The sequence below is a fragment of the Alosa pseudoharengus genome, unplaced genomic scaffold (genome assembly GCF_046254945.1).
Source record: "Alosa pseudoharengus isolate Yale_2024_CS ecotype anadromous, Long Island Sound unplaced genomic scaffold, YU_APseudo_1.1 YU_APseudo_1.1_scf_12, whole genome shotgun sequence".
NCBI classification, from domain to species: domain Eukaryota; kingdom Metazoa; phylum Chordata; class Actinopteri; order Clupeiformes; family Clupeidae; genus Alosa; species Alosa pseudoharengus.
The window spans coordinates 3809975-3837374 of record NW_027468587.1 but is presented as its reverse complement, the minus strand read 5'-3'; the positions used below and the strand labels follow the sequence as shown (position 1 = coordinate 3837374).

The window sequence follows — 27400 nt, the reverse complement described above, 5'->3', positions numbered from 1 at the left end:
TTCTACACTTTTATGACCTCCTATAACAATGTTGTGTACGGACTGTCCACTCACCCACAATGTTACTGCTTACACTGTCTACACTGTTTACAGGCTATACTAGCCCACATGCACAACCACTCCCTCCACTGTGGACTGTGGTCTAACTTCATACTTGACCAATGGCTGATATCCTATCACTTCAAACCTATCCTTGCACTGCTGCTATAATTCTTATATTACTATGCTTATATTTATCTCTTATATTGTCCATATTTAATGCTGGTCTCTTGACTCTAGACTATCACTTCACTGTTGGACTTATTTGCACTATCACCATGACACACACCTCATAGAGCACCTTACCACTGAAACACAGGGTCAGTCCCTGCCCTGTTACGCAAGAGATTCATGCTTATACATCCTTCGTACATTCACGTGGATCCTTGATTTAGGGGCAGCCGTGGCCTACTGGTTAGCACCTCGGACCTGTCACCGGAGGGTTGCCGGTTCGAACCCCGACCAGTAGGCACGGCTGAAGTGCCCTTGAGCAAGGCACCTAACCCCTCACTGCTCCCCGAACGCCGCTGTTGATGCAGGCAGCTCACTGCGCCGAGATTAGTGTGTTAGTTATTTAAATAAAAGAGTATGTATGCATAGTGCGGCCTCTCTCCTATTTTTCTTGTATGTATAACTATCCAGGCCAGCACTCTTAAAGTTTAGAAATAGACAAATTGAGTGAAGCCTGCTCCTATCCTCACTGACTTCCCCCTTAAAAGGGGCATGGCGCAAACAACCGACGCGGGTACGGCACGCTGGGCGGGGTTTTGCGCTCGCCGCTTGCGCGTCGTAGTAGGACAACGCCCATAGGCTACCTGTTACCTGAGGAAGAGCCAGGTGCTCGAAACTTTGCACGCATAATAAAAAACCTTTCATGGGAGCTATTTGGAAATCGAAAGTCATTAACCTACGTGTTGATCGGGGCTTATTGCTTAACTCTAACAAGTGCTATGCCATTTGTAATAAAAAGTGCCACCTAAGATAGGCCCACAGCAAACGGGAGAATTGTATGCCAGTGTTAAGCAATGGCAAGTAATCAAATGGACCTAAATATCCACAATTCACTGATGCGCAAACTTTTGAGGCGTGAGTATGTTGTGTATTCATTATTTCTTGCAGAGTTGGGGTTTATGGTTATTTTCATTATTTTTGTTTAGGCTAATATTTTATATTAAGCTATATGAATTTAATTTAGCTAAACTGTTTATTTGTATATAGGCTAGGCTAAATGTTTATTTTCATTATTTTTGTTTAGGCTAATATTTTCTATTAAGCTATATGAATTTAATTTAGGGTACAACCGGGACGATTGAAACGGGGGACGAATGAAACATTCCGGTTTTCTCCGAGTGCAACGATGATAGACAGTCATCATTTGGACAAAACATAGAGCATGTTAACCTCCGTTGCTCAGCCAAATGCCTTCTTGTTACGTCCTGGTATCACGGAGTTACAGGCGATAAACGATTTTTGATGGTCACACATTTACTTCATTAGCGGTTTATTTTTTTGATTATTAAAGAGTGTTTTTTATTTAAAGGTTTGACTTCATGCTTATTCAGTAGAGCATTTAGTGCTCTCCCCAATCCCAGACGTTCACATTGCATGTTTGTTTGTAATTGATGCAAAACAGCCTATAATGCTAGATGTCTATGGCGGGATGATTGAAACACCTGCTTCATTTGTCCCGACCAGGCAGTAAACCCCATTTATTCTAAGTCAATGCACACATATCTGTGTTTATACTATATTTTATGCAGGTGAGACATGGAAAAGCAGTTTTAGAAAGATGCAAATATATTTGAGGCTATCAGGTAGGGGGTCGAGTTTTGCCATGTTAACCTATGGAGACCGACGGTCATGAAGGGCACTTATTTGGATGTGTGGTGGCTTTAACCACGTAAAAACAGAGTGAAATAACATTTTGTACTATAGAAACATTATATAATTCGAAACATGCATTATTCTAGCTATATTAATGGCATAGTGTAGCCTAGGCTATGCTATTTCCATAACCGCGAGATAAGCGCTTTGCCATGACGTCAATGAGTTGTTACATGAACCAAGACATATAGCCCAGCAGCAATCTATCTAAAATAACACCTACTTGAAGTACTAATCATGATGTGTTGTCAAATATTGAAATTGTGGGAAGTTTACATAATTTAAGCTGTATCTTTCATTCGTCCCTCATGCTGTTTCATTCGTCCCAGCCAGGAGGGACAAATTAAACAAAACGCACGTTCGACTTCTCCCTAAATAACTCTTGAACGGTTTTGTTCAGAGCTGTAGATGCAACTGTATTTGACAGAGGATAGGCCTACATGTAGGTTGCTAGAGACAAAATATTAACTTTCAGTGTTTTACGATGTCTTTGTAAATTACATTAAATTAAGAAGTGTTTCATTCGTCCCGGTTCTCCCCTAAACTGTTTATTTGTATATAGGCTAGGCGTTTATTTCCTTGTTAGACTAAATGTTAGAAAATTCGTGGGCCAAGAACTATAGGCTAAGCAAAAAAAATCATTATTTGTTCTGCCTTTAACTAGGCACATGTAGCCTATGCACTGTAGTGATAGAAAAGCTATAGGCGCAGATTAATAAAGGCACAACAACGAGAAAATATATTTCCTGTTCCTCTCTCTGAATGGTTGCCAAGCAGTCAAGGTGTTTGTGTTGTGCTCAAGGGCGCGGGAAGGGGGGTGCTGAGGGTGCTGCAGCACCCCCTGCTGGCAGGAGATAGATTTTTAAAAATGATTATATATTTTTTTTTAATAATTAGCCTATAATTCGCTGTCTGACATTATTTATATGTTTGTATGTGAAATGATGAGTCAAATAGCAAAAAAGGGTTATGGATAGATTCGAATATAGGTTACTAAAAATCAATAGTTATAGAGATCAATGTGAACGTGAGTCAGTTACTGTAATATAGCTGAGTATAGCGTGGTTTCAGCTAGGCCTATGTGATAGCGATCAAGTGTGTAGCCCTATACGGTTGATATAGGCCTACATATTCTATGCGATTTACACGTTCAAAAAAAGCATGGATAAGCTGAAAGAAACTAATAAATGTATAGCTAGTGAAATCATTTCACTATAGTCGCTAAGATAGAAATTATTAGGACACATACTTGCTGTGGAGACGAAACACTTTAGGCTATTCATAAATTATTTGCGAGATCATTGCAGCCTGATTATTAGCCTATATTTAAAGCTTATACCATGGTCTAGGTTGAAAAGGGTGTCATTTAAAAAGTGATATACTACACCTATAAAATTATTATGACTGAGTTAGTCCGCTCAGCTGTGACTTATCAACATTCCACATCATTGCAAAAACAGCTGAAAAAACGAATGATTTTAACTCTAAAACCCATTTAGTAATAATAATTGATTTAATATTTCTTTCTTTCTTAAGTGACCATGGTATAAACGGGATAATGCCCTTCGATGCGTCGATATGCCTCCGTGTCATCCATTTATTTCTGATAATGGACACCTCGTCGGGCATTATCCCTTACCTAACATCTCTGGTGTGGTTTTGACGATCAGAAAAGTAATTTTTCTTAGATATACTGAAATAGGCTAATGATGTCAAGTGCGCTTCTGTGGGGTTATGGGCGCAGTGGACTCGGAGTGCTGTCGCAGAACATTGGAATTTGTGGCTGCCCAGGACTTTTCTAAAACTTCTCGCTATCACCCGCACACCGCACTAAAATGACGTAGGCTATTTAGCAGTTAAAATCCGAAACATGTCCAGGGGAGGGGGGGGGGGAGATCGTCGGACATCCATTATTTTTGTTATTCAGCACCCCTGGTCAAAAATAGGTTCCTGCGCGCCTGGTTGTGCTTGTTTTACAACGGCATCGAATGCGATTCGAACATACTCTTTGTACGTTCTATGGTTCTATGACTCTATGGACCTTATTAAAAATTCACATACAACATATGTTCACATTCATGGCAAAATTCAAACGGGACCAGAAAATAATTATTTTCTCACATTCACTTGCATTAACGATTTTTCAATCTAGAGGTCCAGCGGGGATAGCGGAAAGGGCGGGACTTACCAGCTCTATGGAGTTGTCCGAGCTGATGTCCGAGTCCCGTTGAGGCTGGACTGTCATTGGCTCATCAGCGTTCTAAGGGTGGCGCTTAGCGACAGGTCAATTGTAACACTTTTATTTTTCCAATTCAAACTCGATTTACACAAAGACGATAGACTTGAGAGATGTGAAATTTGACCAGAACAGAGTCGTACATGTCTACTCCATGAAAGTTGAAACAGAATTTAAAAAATATGTTATAGTTTGTCAATAATTTAACTTAACAGCGACATGTACCTTTGTTACAACCTTGACGCAGCCATAAAAAAGTGCGGTACAGTTGTAACAGTATAGCGTAATGAATCTAACATTGTTAAAATCGTGAATCCTATAACGTACCGCTGTTACAATTGTACCAGTTCTCCCCTACCTACGCATAGCCGTTTAGCCGACTGCGTAATTTGTCATTTTCATTCTATAAGTTCCACTTTTCATGTCATGAATGTAACATGCCTATGATAAGGCTTTGCGGTTGTACAATATAGTAAATCTATTGTCTCAATTGTGATCCATGTGATGCGCGCACCGATGCTGTGTTCATGCACTTCTTGGTCAGCCTAGAACAGGAACATTTTGGAGAGGGGAATGAGAGAATGAACGCACGCAAGAAACACTTTTTAATTAAACTTAGGCCTAATTTAAGACATCGTAAAACACTGAAAGTTAATATTTACACCACGGGTCTCACGTGGCTCTCAAGCTCAGTCGCGTGCTGCCCTCTTTTGAGCTTGCGAGAGGCTGAAGCAGTCATACACATTTGCACAATTGCGCAGCCTACGAATTTAATAAAAAGTAAATAATGCTTATGTGCGTAAATAAAGGCATGTGCTTACTCAGCCTATAAGTAAAGTTCATAGGCTAACAATACATCCACATGAATTGTTAACGTTAGCCTACGTAAACTACACAATAAGGCATGTTTCTGATAGAAGCTAGGTCTATTTGACAGAGATAATATATAATATATAAATAATATACTTCATTTATCAGCATAAATTCAGTTAATAATATGGTTGAGGTATAGTCAGATGTCCTTTAGGTTTTTCCCCTTAATTGGACTACTAAGGTCGTTTGTGCAACAGTTTAAAGCGATGGTTCGGAGTAATTTCACCCTAGGGTCCTTTGCACCATGACCCCGAGCCAAACACCCTCCCAGAACCTGTTTTCCCTTGGTCGAACCTGGTCGAGTAGCGCTGTCAGAAACTAATGAGTTTCTGCAGTCGTAATGGTACCAACTTTTATCTCGTAAATTACCCCACTAATAATGCCCTGAATGGTACGAAACTTCTACAGTAGTACAACTATGTTCTTTACTCATAAAACGAGGCATTGAAAAGTTTGTAAACACACCAGGAGTTTATTTAAATAAAACTTAAATTCAATGATCCCAGATATTCTTTAGAATGTTCATTTCCCAACATTCCCGTCACACCGGTGTGACGGTACTAATTTAAGGGTTATCAGACTCAGCAGATCTTTTTTTTCTTCTGAATTCCACGTATTTTAAACATGAAAATTAACTGCTGTATGTATTTGTTATTTTAGTTGGCGGGTACTGTCAGATATGGCAAGTGATTGTGTCACTTGGACTTCTGTTTGTTGGGGTAAGTTCACATATTTGTTTGGTTTAACAATGTTCTTCTTAAAATACCCTTGTCTACTTCAGTGGCGATTTTAGACATTTTTAACAAGGGTGGCACTGGTGAGGCACTGATTAATTCAAGGGTGGCATGAGGCAAAACATCCAGATAAACAGAAACAGGCTGAAGATGTGAAATTAGCACAAATACATTAGGGAAAACAGACACAAACACCATACTCAGAAATTGAAAGAAAAAAAAAAAACACAAATACCTTACTCTAACATACAATTTCTTTGTATTTGAATAAAATAATACAAACATATTAAAGTTAATTATCTAAGTTGTCTGTCCATGGGCTAGTTTAAAATTGGAGGATGCCTTCATGACAATTTTGTGAACCCATGTTGTCGAAGGCACCTAATTAGACTTACAGTGTAATCATGACATTAAAGGTGTTAAAAAGTTTAAAAATATGAAATATTTAAATGACAAAATATTTTAGTCTACTTGTTTATTAACTCTGTATGATATGAGCTACATATATACAGCTATGGAAAAACAATAAGAGACCACTGCAATTTTTTTCTGATTAACTTTTTATTTAAAGTTGCAATACTAACTTTCATTGTAGCATTGCCTGGCAAATGCTAGTTTTCATACATGACATTACCTAAGATTACACTCAGTAGGCTAAACATCACAAACTGCTGCTGTGTCGTGTTGATGTAGCCTAGCCTAGTTTATTGTAGAAACATGAACTTTCCCCCCCCCCAGTGTTTCCTCTTCATTTTGTAGCGGTGGCCACTGCTTCAGGACAGGCGCACAATATGTCCGGGGGCATCTGACTATGTGCCCGCCGCTGGCTGGTGCTCACATCATTGCAGTTTAGGCTACCAGTAAACAGCAATACCAATCGGCGGTTTCTGTTTAGTTTTGATCCATAAACATTGTTTTTATAGAAGTTAGTGGCATGAGCTATCAAGAACTTCCATTTACTGCATCATAGGCTATGCGGTGCAGTCTGTCAACAACATCGCAAAAAGTAGCCTTAGGCTACAATTTTTGCAACTTGGTGTAGCACAGGCTAAGGAAAACCCATTCATTTTATGGAGCAGATCCAACTCAAATGGAACTTCAAAATATGCTTCAAACAGCTTAGTAGGCTAGCCTATTTAAACCTAAATGAGCTTCTTAGAAATAATAGATGCATACTTAATGTGAATGCGCGACATACTGTATGTATGTATGTATATAATTACATGGTCTTAACATGAACTAACCTAGTGCCATTTAAATCTGTATGTGAACTTTTACCTAGACTAGCTCTTGTGACGTATGAATTTGCACACTGTCTACAGAGCAGAATGGGCAGGGTTCAAATGTGAGGAAGGCATTTCTAGTCTACTTTCTTGGCTGGCTGTCAAATTACTGCTCAGATGTTCTATAATATTCAAGTCTGTACACTTTCAAATTGTCACTTACAGTCAATTTTCTTGTACATTTCATGCCATTTATGTAACTTTTGTTTTTTATTCTGTCAACAACAAGACATTGTTTTACACCTGTCAGTTCATGTGATGGAAACATGCACAATTGTAAGAGCAGCTATAAAGTTTCTTCACCTGGCTAAACAGCAATGATCTACCTTATGACTGAGTAGGCCTACCTTAAGATTATAGTTTTACAATGTAATAGAGGCAATCACAAAGAAAATAGGGAGGCTCCCTGCATGACCCATATTGTTTCTCCGATACAATAATTACAACATATTGAGCCGGAAATTTGGCAATACTACTTTCACACAAGTGATGGCACCCCTGTTACAATATCAACAAAACTACACTAACACACAAACACTGACCGTCACCACAGTAAAAGCAAAAGTCAAAACCAAGGAAATCTGACACAAATATATACTGACAGAATGAGGAAGAAAGCTAGGAAAATCATTGCAGATAGTACACACCAGAGCCATATAGAGCATCACAGTCCCGCCCACAGGAGTTTCCGGAAGTAAGAATTCAATGCAATTTCTCCATTGACAATTCGGGTATAAGCCATAAAAACTTAACTGCACATGGTAGACTCAAAACCAGCTACGGCTGTACTAAGCGATTGTGTATGCTCATATAGACGCCAAAAGTTCACGGGGGCACTAACCTTGTTTTGAGATAAATGTCTTTTATTCGCGATGTCTTGGATAAGTACTTCATTAACCACAATCCTGAACAATCCCACAATCCCACAGTGATGCCTCTGATTCGTGGAAAGGCCGTTAAGGTCATAGTTTGAAACTTTATCAGCGAAAATTATTGACAAAGATGGCGGAGTCTTTTACTGCCTATGGCGAAATTCCTAATGTGAATAAAAACTTTCTAGACGAACATTGGTACTTGTATCAACAAGGATTGTGGTTTATATATCACACAAACTTAGTCAGGGCCAATACACCATCAAATAGAACACTGGAAATGCTAGTTTGAACACTTAACTTTTCAGGTAGCCGATAGGCTAGCTAATCATTAGCCTTTCAGACATTAGAATGTCATTATAATGCTGCTAACATTAGCCTACATGCTGCAACACAGGTATGAAATATATTATCTTTTAGTGACCTTGTTGTTTCTATGAATATGAATTGTTGTTTATATGAAACATCAACTTAGTTGAGGCATAAAAAGCCCTGTATATCCCCATTAAGTACTTAAACCTTTGAACTAGCTAGCTAGCTGATAGCACAGGCTGGATGCTACCACTTTAAATCGGGTCACATTATTGACTGTTGTGTGTCGAGGGTCAGCTTGTGGGTTTTGTAAGGGCCAGCATGAGGGACAAGACCTATCAAACCTACGAAGTTGTGTGGTGAGTTTTGCAGGGAGGTTGGTAATGCTAGTTAACATTAGCTAGGCTACTGTAGCCTTCATACTGTACGAGCCATATCATCAATCATTAACCTAGAAATACTTCTTCGTACATTTAATGAACATTTTGTGTAATAATTCACAGCAAGTTAATAAACTGAATATGGTGGTCCAAGAGCAGACCATGCACCGGTCCATGCATCAGGATGGCAGTCAGATATGAAGCACTGCACAATGTTGCTAACGTTAACGTTAACCGGTTTCACACACACAATATAAAATAAACAATGGTAAATATAACATTCAATACCAAAACACTATTATTTACACGATTACTCCTGAAATAACTGCTATTAACTATATAAAAATCATTGTTTGGAGGAAAGGGTTCGCGTGCTGTCGCCGGTTGGAAACATGGTTGGAAATGATTTCGCGCTGGTTCCTGCTGCTTATATATTTTTCAGTGAGGCGCGGTGGTTTATGGGATGAGTAGTTCCTTCGCTCGGAAATAAAATATGTACACAGTCTTGTACCTTTGACTTTTTTTGGACTTTCTCTTCGTTTTTTCACTCGAAATGATATGTTGTATGCTTATGAGTTACGCCGTAGCTGATTAGCCTAAGACATGCTCTAAAACTCTTTAGATACGGATTTTTCCAAAACGTCAATGGGAGAAATTAATGGGAAATTTACTTCCGGAAACTAAGCTCTCTCGGAGGAGGGACGGGACTGTGATGCTCTATAAAGGTAGAGTTGTGACAATGAGTGTTCAAAATTCGTTAAGGTCACGTGGTTCATGTAAACTTCAAAAAGTTCCCGGAAGTGATTGACAATGGATTAGAATGCATTAAATAAGCTACTGTTCAATGAGAGACAGAGCCACAATTTTGGGTAATTGACAGACAATAAATGCATTGATATACAATATTTATAACATAGTGTAATTATTGTGTAAACTGTGTAGTTATCCTACCATTACAACAATATTAAATTAAATTCCAGACCGTAGCCTGCTAAATATCGGAAGGTGACCTTTTTTTCTCCCTTTTAGCTTATGTGTCACTTAATATTAATTTCTGTACAAAACCAAGACGGGAGATTCTTTAAAAACGCAATGGCCCCCACCCCATAAGTGTAGCCTAGGCCTATCTAAATTATTGTTATAAAAAAATGACCTACGTGACTCAAGAGCTGTAAACAGTGTGTTTGAGACTGCGTGTAGCCTACAAAAGCGCATGGAGATTTTAATTTTGCAACGAGAAACTGTAACACAGCTAAGTCTAAGTCTAACATTAACTTGTTTGAGTTTTCTCCCCAACGTTTTCTCTGGTAGTTCTTCACTGATCTGAGATAATGAGCGAACTACCTTAAGTAGCTAGCTTACTTTTTACATAAAAGTTGTAGGCCTACTAAACGCAAAAACTTAATGACAGCTTGTTCGTGGTGGTGTAGTGCTGCCTAATTGAAATGGGTTTGGCAAGGGGTATCATATATTCGGCTATTACGTGTGGCACATTTATTGGGCTTTTAGCCTCTTTTAATTTATTTGATGAGGAACTGATAGAAGTCTGAGCAACAGAAAAGTCATAGTCAATACATACATTTTTTATTTGTTTATTTAAATCGTTTATTATTATAATTAGGCTATTAGCCTACTATTACTTTAATAATAATAATAATAATAATAATAATAATAATCTTTATTTATATAGCACTTTTCAAAACAAAGTTACAAAGTGCTGTACAATATCAACATAAATGAAAATGCAAATAAGACATAATAATATAACAATCAAATAATATATACTAATTCAATTAGAACTTAACATAAATTTGAAAAAGGAAAATAAACTTACACTGATATAAAACTTACTGAAATAAAACTTGACACTGAAATAAAACTTAGGATACTGAAATAAAACTTTACTATTATTACTGTTATTATTATTATTATTATTCGGATGAGGCAAAGGAATGTAAATCTGAGTCTGAAATGTTGGCTACAATCAGTCTATCTCTACCTTTATATGGCTCTGTGTGTATGTATTTTATCATGATATTTCAACTCATATGTCTGAGATGGTATTGTGGCTGTCTATCTGTCTTTTATGTCTGGTGAGCCAAAGAAAAAATTCCACCTTGGTGGACATTAAAGATTTATTCTATTCTATTCTATTCTAAAACAGTTGTACACTTAATACAAGTAAAATAAAAAACAAAAGAGAAGATGGGCCCATAAAAATAAAAATGAAAACAAATAAAAATAATTTTACAACACATGCGCTATTGGTCTTTAAGGAGCTCATTCAATTCTACCACTACATATCCCCAGGCCAACAGAGACCACTGCAAATTTGAATATGACCGTCAACTCATTCCAATGTCACTCGGCAACCGTATGATATCAGAAAAATGTACAGTGGTTTCTTAATTTTTTTCCAGAGCTGTAGGATAATAGGCTATAGACACACATATATACTGTATATGTATCAGAACATCACCTATCACCGCCCTTTTACGTGTATGTGTCACTTAATATTCATTTCTATACAAACCAAGACGGCGGATTCCTAAAGAAACGCAAGCACCCAGACCATAAGTGTATCTAAATTAGCTATGTACCAAAAATTATTAAATATTTTCCTGTGACTCGAAGAGATCCGCTATTCCACAAATCTGCTTGGAGCTCCAGTGGAATTTTGATTTCCCGACGAGAATTGCTGGTGTAACCGTTAATGGTGCCGAAAAAGGGCACCCACCAGCCCAGCACTAAACTCCGAGCGAGATAAAAATTAAAGCCCTTGTAAGAACCAAACCAGATTTTGTTTAAATCTACACACCTATGGCTACTGAAAAATGTAAGGTTAATTTATCAAATGTTATTTTGAAGTATTTAAAAACATCTTTGTTTTAGAATTTTATATATATATATATATGATACGATATATGGTGTTATTTCAGTTAGCTTATTAGCTGGCTTGATTTGCATTGAGCTCAATGAGCATCAAACCAGCTAATAGGCTAACTGAAACAACACCATGCCAATCACTAGGTATGGTGAAGGGTATGTGATGATGTGGGGCTATTTTAATTCCAAAGGCCAAGAGAACTTTATCAGGATGCATAGTATCCTAGATCCATGAAATATCTGGCCTTTATTTTAAGGAAGAACATTTATTTATTTACGATACATTATTCATTCACAAAGAAAATTGGTGTCCTTAATGGTTGGATATTTTCTCATTGTTTTACTTAAGGCATTAAGATTAAGATAAATTTTCAACAGATGATTTTATATTCCTCTTTTTAGTCAACTTTAGCATGGGTTCAAAAGCGTATGAGCCTCATGGCACCTAATCCCTCACTGCTCCCCGAGTGCCGCTGTTGTTGCAGGCAGCTCACTGCGCCGGGATTAGTGTGTGCTTCACCTCATTGTGTGTTCACTGTGTGCTGAGTGTGTTTCACTAATTCACAGATTGGGAAAAATGCAGAGACCAAATGTCCCTCACGGGATCAAAAGAGTATATATACTTATACTTACTTACTTATACTTAATCAAATTCCGCTTAGGGCCCCATCAGGGCTTGGGTCGCCGCTGGACTTAATGACCTGTGTGATTTGGGATAGGGCAAATTTCCCATACAAATTCATGAACAGATGGAAAACGAGAAAATAAACCTAACACAATGAATATGTGATTTATATAGATTTAACATAGGCCCGAACGTTGGGAAGGCCCATTCATGTAACATTTAACATTTGATAAATAAACCTTACATTTTTCAGTAGACAAACTAGATTTGAACAAAATCTAGTTTGGTTCTTACCGGGGCTTTTACTGCCTGCCTAGCCTACGGCCGAATACCGCAAGCGCTAATGAATCTTGCTCTCACGACAACCACGTCGTTAACTTAAATAGGCCTAGGTTAACATCACTCTGAGTTCGCATTCAAGCAAGCAAAACGATGATTTGAATACATCTGTTTCACTGGAAGGGCAAGGGGTAACAACAGGACAACACAGACAGGCCAGAATGCAGGACTAATGTTATGAGTATTACAGTAATATGGGATATTCTACGGGAAAATATTAAAACGGCAAGACAGCAGGGAAACGTTAAAATGATAAACCCGGAAAAAGTTGGCATGTTAGGTATTTTTCGGTCCCTGTGATTATTTGTGAAATTGTGCAAACGGCCTTTTCAAGTCATTTGAGAAGGAAGGAGTGTAGCAAGCTCCCAAATTGACGCTCTTCTGAGAAATTGAGTTTTGGATAATGTTCAGCTTCGGCAGCTTTACAATGACTGAGGAAGCCTAGAGACGAGTCCATAGCAACAAGTTCATGTGTTGAATTTGTTATTACCCAGTGTGCTTTGTTGAATGGTCTCAATGCTTTATTGTTTTATTTCATGTGAATACTTACTAGAGGAGTAACTTTTCAAGTAGGTTAATGCAGTTGCAGGAAGTGTGCATTTAGTTTCCATGCTTATTGTGTTTCCACAACAATGTTAGGGAGTAAATCTACTGAAATGGCCACCATCTTGGTGAAGTGTGATGTGTAAGATCAGAAAGCAGAGGTTGATTTTAGGACGGTAGCACATGTCTATGTGTTATCATAGCGCGTAAGAGCGTGGGCGGAAGACATCGACAATTGACCGGGGAGGGTCATGTCATTTTTGAAAATGCTGCTGGAGGGTCGTTGAAAATTATATTGCAGATAGGGGAGGGTCATGCAACTTTTGATCGAAGCACTCAAAATCCCTCCGGTGATCCCGTTTATAAATAACGAACGGTCCCTAACTTAAGTTTTATGTGTTGTGATTATGAGGGGTCCTTGGAGAATTTTTCACTCCATGAGGGGTCCCCGGCCCACAAAAGTTGGAGAACCCCTGCTCTAGGCTACTAATTATGCAGATACCTTGACATCCCTAGTAATATTTCTGCGTGAGAAATGCAAGGTGTGGCGTGTGAGCGTGTGAACTTGTTGAACTTGTTGAAATGCCCATTGCGTGAGACTTGCGAACCCTTTAAATTATCATTGTAACCATTTGTGTAAGCAGAAATATTGTTGTGCTGAGTTCTAAGAACAGAGAGTTCAAGTTAAATGTTGTTGTGCTGAGTTCTAAGAACAGAGAATACAAGTTAAGTGTGCACCCAGACAGACAGGAACTGCACCCTGTCTGTGTGTGTGTGTGTGGGTGAGATAAGAGTATGTCACAATGAAGTCGCTATGTCTTGCTTCCTATTTTCTGTGTGCATCTGTACAATAAAAGACACAGCTTTTGGGCTGCAGAGTCAGAGACTGATGGTGTGAGGAATTCTTCCTTACATTAACAGGCTCTCCCTTGGTACCAGAGTTTGTGGGCAAAGCCATACTACATGTTGTGGTTCTTGTATCTATATGTTGGGGTTAAATTCCCTGACAGTTACCAACAATGTTAACAACAAACTCAGCTTCACTGCTGCAAACAAAGGCAAAGGAATGTAAATCTGAGTCTGAAATGTTGGCTACAAACAGTCTATACTGCTGTAACTGCACTGCTGTTATTAATTGTTAACTTCCGGGAACTATTTGAGGCTTCCATTAGCTGCCATTGTTATTACATTAGCGTCAATGGAGTTGTCGCAACTCTACCTTTATATTGCTCTGGGGCTACCAATGAGATGCTAAATAATGAATATGTAGGCCTATGTTGAAATTCAGTGGAGATGCAGTTAGTTAACCTGCATTGAAAATGAAGCTATATCAATGTTATATAGGATGGATAATGTTGTGAAGGATATTATCTCATGGCACAAATATTACCTATTGTCAAATTGTTCAGTAATTTAGAGGCTTGTTGTTTTAAGAAATCCAACACAAGAGACAGGGGATAGAAACAGTGTTGCCACAGTTACCTTGAAAAAGTAATCTGATTACGGATTACTGATTACTCCTTTAAAAACTAACTTAGTTACTTTACTGATTACTTGATTTTAAAAGTAACTAAGTTAGATTACAAGTTACTTTATTAGTTACTTTCAGCAGCTGCCAACAACACCCCCACCGCCTTAACATAAAAATGCCGGTTTTGCCAATACTCACTATACTGGAAGTGCATTTTAACAGTAATGTCAGCAATGTATAGCAGACATCCCATAACCTACAGTAGCCTACTTAGATACTGAAATTCAGATGTTTGTTCAATAATGTCTAAGTACACCAAATAAGGAAGGCCTATTGATAGAAATTGTTATAGTAAAATATGTAGATTTGTTTGTTTTTTCATGTAGCCTTGGCAACTAGCCATCATGTATAGGCCTGAGTAATATGCAAATGAAATTACACTTGTTAAACTCACCTCAACAAGTCTTTTGCAATCATTTAACCCGCCGTGAGCAATGCTAAAGTCGCTGTTACAAACAGTGCAGTGTGCAAGACTATCATTATATTTTAATCTTATGAGACAATTGGGTATACTTTTGTGTAGTCTGATGTGAAATGGGTCTTAAATCTTCCTTTTTGAGGGGCACTGACGCTGCCATGACGCTCCTGTTCCTAGATGCACTGACTGAACTGATTAATTAAGTTTATGAGAAAAGAGATTAAAGCACACTTACACTAAAAAACGGATTGGTTGATTTAGCAAAAACAGACCAGGATGCTTTTTGTCTTGGATGCGCTTCAGGCACAAACGCACCACTCCTCTCACTCTCCCTCTCCGTGCGCGTTAAACTCATATGCACACGCGATCTGAAGTCCGGTCTGGTTTGCGTGCTCTTGTTCGCTCTAGGTACTGGGAGATTTTATGTAATTTGCGGGCGTCAGGAAGGCGCTATCAATATGTGGGAGACTCCCAAAACTTCGGGAGACTTGGGATGTCTAGCTAGACAGCACTTTGTCGCCAGCACAGTATGTAGGCTACAATGTGCCTTAATGTTGTCAGGTTTAGCTGACACAAACTCAAAGTAATGACTGATGAAATGTGCATCTCTCTCTCTCCCTCCATTGTTGTTTACGTTTGTGTCGCTGCGTGGTTTTACACGTGAATAGTCCTCATGCTGAAAACTTGAGCATAGCCTACATGACATTAATCCCCAAGACAAGAAGAAAGCAAAGAATATATATTTTTACTAAGGTAAATGACGAAAATATTAACGCACAGTAGGCCTAACTTAGATAAGTAACTTTAATCTGATTACTGGTTTGTAAATAGTAGCGCGTTAGATTACTCGTTACCGAAAAAAGTGGTCAAAATAGACTAACGCGTTACTAAGTAACGCGTTACTGGCATCACTGGATCAGGCAGTTGAGAAGAAAAAGGAGCTAGGGAAATTATAGGGAAATGATAGAAGGGCCCTCCCAAGTGAGAGTCAAGATGTGACACTCACTGTGTCAGAAGGTAGCTTACAAGATCTGCAGCCTATGACCCTGCAAATTATGCAACATTTGCTACACTGATGAGGAGAAGCAGCTCATTCTTAATAACAGATGGAGCAGGGTCCAGTATAAATGTCCAAAGCCAATTTGGGAAAAGGCTCAGATATACAGGTGCATCTAAAAATAATAATATTGTGGAAAAGTGTGTTGGTTGAAGTTATAAACAAAACATGTTATCTGAACAAAAATATGGTTGTTGGCAAAATGGGGGGGGGGGGGGGTTGCTCGGAAGAACCTCCTAGCATTTTGGGGTGCCCAACATTTCTAGCGACGCCCCTGACCTCGGTATTTGAAAAATCCTGGCTACGGCCTTGATAGTGAACCATTATTGTAACGTGTTACAGTAGCCTAAGAATATTATTCTTATTATATTAATAAGAATATTTAGTATGTTTAAAGGAACCGTATGTAAGAAATGTATTTCAATTAATCATTAAATGGCCTTGATATGTCACTAGACATTATAGGCGGGTCAATCTATGAAAAAAAACACCAAAGTTCAAAAAAATTGATACAAAAGGTTTTTTAACTGATTATGATACCTTTAGATGTACTTAATAACATATTAAAAATCTAGTAAAATCTGACCCCAGTAAAGGGGTCATTTTCAAGATGGCATCCAAGATGGCCACCAGAAGCTAATTTTGGCTATATCTGACGCATTATTCAGCCTAGGAAAGTGTTTTTCATGTTTAATCAGATTTAGAGGTCATTGATTCATATATGTCAGACTAAAGTATCAGTTCATCATTTTCAAAGACTTGTCATTTTCAAGATGGCGTCCAAGATGGCCACCAGAAGCTAATTTTGGCTATGAAGCATTATTCAGCCTAGGAAAGTGTTTTTTGTGTTTAATCAGATTTAGCGGTCACTGAATCATATATGTCACACTAAAGTATCAGTTCATCATTTTCAAAGACTTAGAATTTTCAAGATGGCGTCCAAGATGGCCACCGGAAGCTAATTTTGGCTATATCTGACGTATTATTCAGCCTAGGAAAGTGTTTTTTGTGTTTAATCTGATTTAGAGGTCACTGATTCATATATGTCAGACTAAAGTATCAGTTCATCATTTTCAAAGACTTAGAATTTTCAAGATGGCGTCCAAGATGGCCACCGGAAGCTAATTTTGGCTATATCTGACGTATTATTCAGCCTAGGAAAGTGTTTTTCGTGTTTAATCTGATTTAGAGGTCACTGATTCATATATGTCAGACTAAAGTATCAGTTCATCATTTTCAAAGACTTGCCATTTTCAAGATGGCGTCCAAGATGGCCACCAGAGGCTAATTTTAGCTATATCTGAAGCATTATTCAGCCTAGGCAAGTGTTTTTCATGTTTTATCAGATTAAGAGGTCACTGATGACTTCATCTCCACCTTTTTTAGTGTTTTTATAGTAGGACCTGAGGATGCATGATGTTTTCTCTCTCAGTGTCACCATGCCTTCAAAACCTTTTCCTTCTGTGAAACATATGTCATTAGCAGATATTGCTATTGAATGCTGAATTGAACAGCAACCCAGACGCCTTAGCACTTCGATTAACACTACCTACTTCATAAGCCTGTTTTTGAAATATAACATTAATCAACAAAATAACTTTTCCATCTTCCTCCACACCAAGCATAATACATACTCTATTCTGTATAGGCGAATCTAATGTAAAGGGGATAAATTTCGGCATGTACAGTCCAGGGAAAACAAATTAAACACCCTAAAATATATATTTTCTGAAAGCATATAATCTGTAGATAAGATATAACACTATTTAAAACATGTCCCATCTTCCTCCATGCCATGAACAATACATTGTCCGGTATTATGTATAGGCAAATCTAGTGTAAAGCGGATACATTTTGGCCTATATTGTCCAGGGAAAACAAATTAAACACCCTAAAATATATATTTTCTGAAAGCATATAATCTGTAGATAAGATATAACACAATTTAAAACATGTCCCATCTTCCTCCATGAATGCACAATAATATGCCCTCTATTCTGTATAAGCGAATCTAGTGTAAAGGGGATATATTTCGGCATGTACAGTCCAGGGAAAACAAATTAAACACCCTAAAATATATATTTTCTGAAAGCATATAATCTGTAGATAAGATATAACACTATTTAAAACATGTCCCATCTTCCTCCATGCCATGAACAATACATTGTCCTGTATTATGTATAGGCGAATCTAGTGTAAAGCGGATACATTTTGGCCTATATTGTCCAGGGAAAACAAATTAAACACCCTAAACTATATATTTTCTGAAAGCATATAATCTGTAGATAAGATATAACACCATTTAAGACATGTCCCATCTTCCTCCATGAATGCACAATACAATGCCCTCTATTCTGTATAGGCGAATCTAGTGTAAAGGGGATACATTTTGGCCTATATTGTCCAGGGAAAACAGATTAAACACCCCAAACCATATATTTTCTAAAAGCATATAACCTCTAGATGAGATATAACACCAGTTAAGACAAGTCTTATCTTCCTCCATGCCATGGAGATTTTTAATAATCCTGTATAGCATTTGCTCTGTATTAAAACACATTGATTTCAATTTATGGCTGAAAAAGGTAGAGCATTGAAACTTTTTCAATTTTAACATTTAAAATCCTATTCTTGTTTAATTTGACCATCATTTGATATCAATTTCACCCCTGTAGGCTGAATAGTAATTGAGATATAGCCATTCTAACCTGTTGACAGCCATTTTGGTGGCCATTTTGAAAATGACCCCTTTCCCAAGGTCAGATTTTACTAGATTTTTAGTATGTTATTTAGCATGTCCAACAGTACCAGAATCCATAAAAAAACCTTTTGTATCAATTTTTTTGACGTTGAACCCTATATTGACCCGCCTACGTGTCGGTACCTGCACTCAAACGCTCTGGTGCGTGGCTGGACTGTGTTAGCATGTTGCTATGCTAGCGGGCTTTGAAGGTAACTAAGCGTAGAAGTAATCAAAAACATCCATGTTTTCCCGACTTAAATACAGTTGCACTAGTAGTTGATAGAAATGCTACGGCCACGCAACATGAAACGTGGTGATTTTCCAAGCGAATAAACCGGAGAACTACAATGTGTGGCGCAATAGCACTTGGGAGTACTTCGACCTAGCGTAGTAGTATTGTTAACACCTAATTGTAGATCCTATCCACCACAGAGTTTAGAATCCATGCTGGATCGACCCTCAGCCTCTCCCTCCCCTCTGAGCGAGAGAGAGGCACACACACTAGAGATGCAAATCAAGCATTTTGGACGATATATTGTCACAAGCTGGCTGATGGGCTATTATTTCAACCATAACTGCATAGCAAAACTTATCATCCATCAGCCATCCATCAGCACCAAAGTTTTTTGACCAATTTTCGAAACCACATCCGCTGATTGTTTTAATGTAGGCTATGGGTGATGCAGCGCTGCTGACGTGAGGCTAGAAAGCCCTTGCCTGTTCTAGAAAGACTGATCTAATGCAGCAAATATATTAAAAGGCTAAAGTCGTACATTGGCTATGTTGTAGCCTATCCCCAGAATATCAGCAGCAAACTCAGTCTCTGTCTCGCAAAACAGTCTCCAAATAAAACGCACATCGGCCTGTTGCCTATTCTGCCAGCTTGTGGAAATATATAGTCCAAAATGCTTGATTGCATTGCATTCTCCACATTTTTAGCTAATTTTTCATGTACCACATCAGCATTTTTGTTCAGTGAATCTTTTGTAAATTGCTTTACAATAGCGTCGGGCCCTTGTCAGCAGCCTTCGGCTTGCCTCTTGCCACTATTCACTCCTTGTCTTCCGATGTCATTTCTGAGTCATCTACAGATGTTTACACACATTCACCTCCCTAAATAGAACCAACTTGACGTTGACTTCAACCTGTGTTATATCCTAGATGAGACTGCCTGGGTTATTTTGTTTCGATATTAGCCTATAAAACACATAATTGTAGCCTACCATTCAGGGAATAGCCTAGGCATTTAAAAGAGAGACAGAGAGTGATATGACTCAGAAATGACATCGGGCGATGGCAGTGCGAGATGTTCAGAACGTAAGAGCTAAAACTTCTACAAACTCAATAACATCCAGCGGAAAAAGAAGGTATAGGGCCTACGAAAAATAGTCGGAAAACTTAGATGTGTAAGGCAAGCAAGCAAGTTTGGCGGTTGTTACTAAAAATGTGAACATGCACGTTGTGCGGTGGACTTTCAGAATGAATGGAGTCGGAGTTTATTTAATATCGAGGCGTCATATTTGTCCGATGGCCTGCTATAAAATGCTGTCTGTCTGAAAAAGACGCGCTCGTGCAGTCAAAATGAATGGGAGTCTTCAGAACAGGCTTGTCAGTCACCCTGACATAACAGTGTGTAAAGTAGCCTATAATGTGAATGACTTGTTATTTTATCAAGGATTTCTTTCTTTTTGCAAAAAATAAAGTACAATAGGCATTAATTAGTAGGCCAGGAGCATGTTGAAATTATGCGGCAAATTGCGTTTTTTATTACAATGATAAAATTGTAAAAGGACATGACCGAAGCTGAGGCAAGCCTGGCAATAGGCCTATAGGCCCGACGGTAATTGTAAAGCAATTTACAAAAGATTCACTGAACAAAAATGCTGATGTGGTACATGAAAATGTAGCTAAAAATGTGGAGAATGCAATGCAATCAAGCATTTTGGACGATATATTGTCACAAGCTGGCAGAATAGGCAACAGGCCGATGTGCGTTTTATTTGGAGACTGTTTTGCGAGACAGAGACTGAGTTTGCTGCTGATATTCTGGGGATAGGCTACAACATAGCCAATGTACGACTTTAGCCTTTTAATATATTTGCTGCATTGGATCAGTCTTTCTAGAACAGGCAAGGGCTTTCTAGCCTCACGTCAGCAGCGCTGCATCACCCATATAGCCTACATTAAAACAACCAGCGGATGGTGGGCGGGTGCAGTTTTGAAAATTGGTCAAAAAACTTTGGAGCTGTGCAGTTATGGTTGAAATAATAGCCCATCAAAGCATCTCTAGTGTGTGTGCCTCTCTCTCGCTCAGAGGGGAGGGAGAGGCTGAGGGTCGATCCAGCATGGATTCTAAACTCTGTGGTGGATAGGATCTACAATTAGGTGTTAACAATACTACTACGCTAGGTCGAAGTACTCCCAAGTGCTATTGCGCCACACATTGTAGTTCTCCGGTTTATTCGCTTGGAAAATCGCCACGTTTCATGTTGCGTGGCCGTAGCATTTCTATCAACTACTCGTGCAACTGTATTTAAGTCGGGAAAACGTGGATGTTTCTGATTACTTCTACGCTTAGTTACCGTCAAAGCCCGCTAGCATAGCAACATGCTAACACAGTGCAGCCGCGCACCAGAGCGTTGGAGTGCACGTACGGACACGGGAGAGGTATGACTCAACTCGTGAAAGTTAAGGTAAGAACATATATTACTACTGACATTGGGTGGCGTGTTCCTTTAAGTGCATTGTGTTGCTCAACTTTCAAAGAAAAGCACAAGTCCAACTCCTCCAAAGTTGACGCCCACGCCGATTCAAACAACCGCTCTTCGTTCGCCATAGCCACCTTCCTTGTTGTTTACCGTCACAGGACTGTCGTTATCCTGTTAAGCCCGCCTTAAGACTCTCTAACGAAATAGAGCGCTGTGATTGGAGAACATCCACGGTGTTAAGCCAATAGAAATCCCTATGGTTTGCTACTAGACGTACAGGCTGAGCAAATTAATTTACCGCCGCTAGGGTGCGTCTAGATTTCTAGGCTAATATAAACCACAATCCTTGTTGATACTGAAAGTAATTGTGGTGAATAATTACTTAATATTAATCTTAGACTGGCAAACTTCAGGAAAAACTCAGGAATCAAGTTTATTCTATTACAAGCAGAGAGGGTACAAAAAAAGGTCTATGGTCTATGAAGGCCTAGGTTGGCCTGTAGCCAACTCCTCCTCTCCTCAGTTCTCCATGTTCTAATCTTGTGTCTTCCAATGCAAGTTAATCACTTTTGTATGAGTTAAACAAAGAGGAAAATGGCGCCAAAACAATCCCACATGATTGGTTCTCCAGTTGGCATCAGACACACCTACTCACACCCACTTCACACCTATCTGAATAGCATGAGGAGAGATATCTTATATATCAGAAATATCACTTATAGAATGTTTCAAACATTCTCACAATCAAATCATTACAATCCTTGTACTGAGACCATCACAATGATAACAGACATGAATACATTTACATTTCATGACACATGGATACATTATATCAAGGTAATATCCTTTGTCCTGTGTAAATGATAGGCCTTGAACCAGCACATTAGCATTCCATTGGGGGAGGGGATGGTGTCTTTGTTTAAAACCAAGAAGGGTTACATGGCTAACTAAAAGTAGTCTTGAAGTTAAATTATTATCCATTTTAACCATACATTTATTGCTATCAATTCCCCCTTTCAGTCAGTCCAGTTTTGTTGCTTCCAGAGTCATGGCAGTTGCTTCTGCCACAGGTTCCGTTGTGGTAGTCGAAGACAAAGGCATGTCACACCTCCCTTTGTCCCTTCTGGCATGAAAGAGATTCTGGAGAGACTGGAGAGTGGTTTCACAACAACTTGGAGAGACATTAGCATGAGTGTAAACAGAGTCAAACAGTGTCTTGTGAATGCAGATTCACAAGTCAACAAAAGTATGCTAATGTATTCAGTTTCTCAATTGGAGACAGTCACACCTATAGGTCTTCTAACATAGCAGGGCTATTTACCTCCAAACAGACATTTGCATCTATTGGCAAAGGCCAATATAAAGAAAATAAATAAACTTTTGGTTAAGTTTAGATGTTTAAAAGAAAAAAATCCACAGACTCACGTGGGTAGGGTATCCCTTTCTTTAAAGAGATATTGCATTAGAAGTGAGGGTCAGTAAAACAAAACAGTAGGCATTTTAAAAAATGACCATGAGCAATAAAACCAGTAAACTTAGAGAATAAAGTATTTCAAGTCAATACCATCTATCTCCCCCTTTTTATAGTTTCTTAACTATAACAAAAAAAATACAAACTAAAAACAAATAAAAGGTAATTTCAAACACAAAGAAACTCAAGTTGTGGGTATGAATCCATTCAATTGAACATTTGCCCACATCAAACAAGGCATAAACATGTAGCAAACACATCCCATTGGCATACAAGCAAAACATAAAAATCTGTCTTAACATGTTAAACCCCAAAATGTGCCCCTCAAAAGATAAATTAAATGAAAGAAAGAAAATGGTTGAAATCAACAATGCCAATTGTCTCCCATTAACACTCCTCATAGGTTCATATCTCCCCAGTGAAGCTCCGTATCCATGGGGGAGAAGCTGGGGGGTTGGTTATAGAATATAGTGATGCTAAAAAAAAACAAAGGCAGTGAGATAAGATAGCAAAAGGTGTGAAAACTTTTGACCCAAGAAAACAAAGACAAAAGAAAGAACATCATTTCAACATTCAACAGTTCAGATAATCCTGTTTCCTAAAACATGTTAAACAGCAATCCATTTCAGCTGGGAAATAAAAGTTACAGGAAAGGAAAAAAGCTACTTGATACCAAGTCCTTGATCCTGATAAGATTATAAACTTGCAACAATTCCTCACCCATACATTTCAAAACAGAAGGACTTGAAACAAAAAATGGAAACAAACACATATAAAGAAATAAAAGATTTAAAAATAAATGTACACACACAGGGCCGGCCCACACGCGCATTCATTCATACTGGACACACACAGCTCCATGGAGCTGGAGGACAACTTAAACGGGCTGCAAGAATATTTTCCTGCTTAAAAAAACGGAACAAAAGAAGTTTAGCCAAGCCTTTTCAGTTAGCTCATATTAGCTCACAAAGACATCTAGACGCCCCTAGCGGCAGCTAGTTAGCTCAGGCGTACTTAAAAGAGGCCTAACCATGCTCTCTTGAGCCTATGCTGTTTGAGCTTATGTTGTTTGCACACTTGAAAAAGATTACGACAAAAATCCTGGATTCAGATGTAAAACAAAACAAGACTAGTGTTAGCTTAACACTTTGGATTCTAGCCGCTCATACATCTTTGGTGATAAAAACAAAAAAACAGCAGCGCCAAGTTCTGTCTAATATTCTGTTTTGGTAATGAAGGAATGACATGTTCTGTAAACAAAAAGGGGCATAAGCTACGTAGCTTCTTGGGAACTGGCCAAAGTACCCTAATACCGCGGAAAATAGGTCGCTCACTATACCACAGTGATTAATATTGAGTTGCCTAGCACACTCGCTAACCTATTTACTCTTTATACCCAATAAAGAGGCTCCTTATCTGGATTGGGCTTCATAGAAGCCAATGTCATCCAACACATATAGGGCAATTTACAAAATATGGATTAATTCGTCTTGTGCGACGTTTTGCCAAAATCGGGGAAGCACAAATTTGTGTCCACTATTAAGTTACGGTTTTGCCAAAATGTTGCCAAAATCGGGGAAGCACAAATTTGTGTCCACTATTAAATGACGGTTTTGCCACAAATGTCTACTCACTCAGAATGCCTTTTCCGATATCTTAACGCCCGTTCCAAACTGTGGTTAGCAGGAACCGCCCGGGTTTACAGATCCACCTTCGTTCATCACCAAAGAAGAAATGCAGAAAAAAGCGTCCTTACCTGGGAGCTGTCACCAAAGCGATGAGAAAAAGAAAAAAAAAACTGCGGCATCTTAGAATCAGCGACAAAAGTATATTATCTCTGCGGTTGGAACCTCCATGAAAGTAATTGTGGTGAATAATTAAGTGTGCTTGCAAAGCAGCACACTTATTGTTCTTCTTAAGTTTTCTTATTAAGTGTGCTTGCAAAGCAGCACACTTATTGTTCTTCTTAAGTTTTCTTATTATTATTATTATTAATATTATTATTATTCCCGTCTCCCTTAAATTTTTTCTCCCTGTGCCTAGGCCCTTTGAGACAGAGACACCGTTCCAACTTTAAAACGTCCGGGCAGTACCGGTGTAACTTGCTCGAGAAGATGACGTCAAGTGGGCGTGTCGTTCGTCCGCCATATTGGATTGAATAGAAAGCGAAACTAAATTTTCACAGGTCACAAATTTGGTCCGAACGCCACGAAACTTGACGTACATCATCATTGGACCAAGCCTCACAAAAGTTACTAGAAGGATTTTTGATTTTCGAAAGCGTTTGCCCGTCACAGCCAAACGAAATCGGCGGCGAAGCTCCGAAACAGGAAGTCGTCCATATCACAGGAACACTGTCACATATCGATACCAAATTTTGTATATGAACTGGGGACTCCAGTGTGAGGGTGCATAAGCTAAAAAAAAAAAAGAAATATTCCAAAAGTTTCACTGTGCAGGCTGGGAGACCTGTCAGGAAGGTGTTACAGTAGTCGAGTCGTGAGATTGCTTGTACCAGGAGCTGGGTAGCATCTTGAGTCAAGTAAGTCTTGATTTTCCATATGTTGTAGAGTGCGAAACGGCTAGTTGGTTGTCAAGAACAACTCCTAAATTTCTTGCAGCCATGTAGGTATAACAGACAGGGAGTCAATTTTGATGTTGATGCCATGATGTATAGTAGGTTTAGCTGGGAGGACCAGCAGTTTGGTTTTTGAGAGGTTTAGCTGAAGGTAGTTTGCCTTCATCCATGTAGATATGTCTGAGAGGCAATCCAAGATCATATACATCAAAGGACATATAGAGCTGTGTGTCGTCTGCATAGCAGTGGTATGGGAAGCCATGCGAACAGATAATCTGTCCCAAAGAGGTGGTGTAGATAGCAAAGAGATGAGGGCCCAGCACTGAGCCCTGGGGGACCCCTGTGGTGAGATAGTGAGGTGCAGACAGCTGTCCAAGCCATGATACGTTAAACGAGCATTCTGTGAGGTAGGATTCAAACCAGGAGAGAGCAGAACTGGAGATTCCCATGTATAAGAGTAAGTGAAGTAGAATGAGTTCTGATGACCGAGCGGTCGCCTTGGGTTCCTTTAAGGCTTCTATTACAGACAGCAGAGCCGTTTCGGTTGAGTGGCCCCTCTTGAACCCAGATTGATTTAGATCCAGAAGGTTGTTCGGTGAGAGGAATTCAGAGACCTGTTTGGAGACTGCTTGTTCGATACCTTTGGATAGGAAAGGTAGGCGTAAAGCAGGACGGTAGTTCTCAACTTGAGCAGGGTTGAGAGAAGTTTTCTTAAGTAACGGTGTTACCCGGGCCATTTTGAATGCTGTTGGAAATGTGCCAGAGGTTAACGAAGCATTGATCACGTGTGTTAGCTGGTGTGATAGTTGGGTTGATGGACTGAAGTAGGCTCATAGGTAGGGGTACAATGAGCATGTGGTTGGACGGCTGCCCGTCAGGAGTCTATCTCTCTTTCTAATCATCACTGCTACTCTCATCTGAGCAGTCATGAGGTGTGACTCAAAGAGTCATCATCAGGTGGGAGACGGATTGTACTCATATTCTTCAGTTTGTGCCATTTGGAAACTCTGATCTGGCCTGCTGAATAAGTGTACAATCCATGTCCCACCTGATGATGACTTTTTGAATCTTCATATGGAAAGGACAAACTACCTTTCATATTTCCAGCTCCATTACAACCTGCAAGAGCATCTTGAGAACGTAAAGTGTCGACCAGTGCGTCACACCCCCTTGCCCCAGCAGCTCACACCTCATGAAAGCTCAGATGAGAGTAGCAGTGATGATGAGAGGAGTCGGTGTGGAGATTCAACAGATTCAGATGGAGAGTGTTTTTTGTTAATTCAATAAATAAATCATAATAAATAAATAATAAAAAATGACAGACATCTGATGACCTATGTGTATGTTGTAATTTTACTGCCCATAACTGAACTCAGTGTGAGCAGAGCTTCCATTTGAGCCTAATATTACAGCTCTATGACTATTTTGAAACATCAACATTTAAAGAGCCAAAAATTGGCGGCCATCTTGAATTTGAAGGTCAGAAATAGGTCATATCTATAAATCTATCATTTATGAATTTCTTGACCTAAATAGTCTCAAAAACCATGTGTAATGCAGCGCTGTGGGCAAAACCATTAAAAAGTTCATATCCAGCTTGGCTTACGGCAGCCATATTGGATATAGGGCTCTCACAAAATTTCCCCACATTTTTGTGAGGGGCACCCCGGCTAATTTTTTTCTTTAACCTTATCTAGTGAAAAACGAACCTTCGCTCTCCACGGTCACGGAACTGCTATAGATGACCCAACTATAACTTGATGTGATTGGCTGGATGACCGTTCAATCAAATCAACAGACCTATTTGTGTCTCTGTGTGTGTGTTATACATACGGTTCCAACACTTTACGGGAGCGTTTATTTCCATATTTTACTTTCAATTTAATCT

General features: G+C 38.9%; 1 protein-coding gene across 1 annotated transcript in view; it reads left to right on the top strand.

Annotated features, from left to right (window-relative positions):
- Nucleotides 1-854: 854 nt before the first annotated feature.
- LOC143118716 (NXPE family member 3-like) overlaps nt 855-27400 on the top strand; it is a 41582-nt gene continuing 15036 nt past the window's right edge. Inside the window, exons 1-2 of the mRNA XM_076279791.1 lie at nt 855-1125; nt 5693-5751. Coding sequence (XP_076135906.1) covers nt 1065-1125; nt 5693-5751 — 120 coding nt within the window. The 5' untranslated portion in view covers nt 855-1064. The remainder of the gene's footprint in view (nt 1126-5692; nt 5752-27400) is intronic.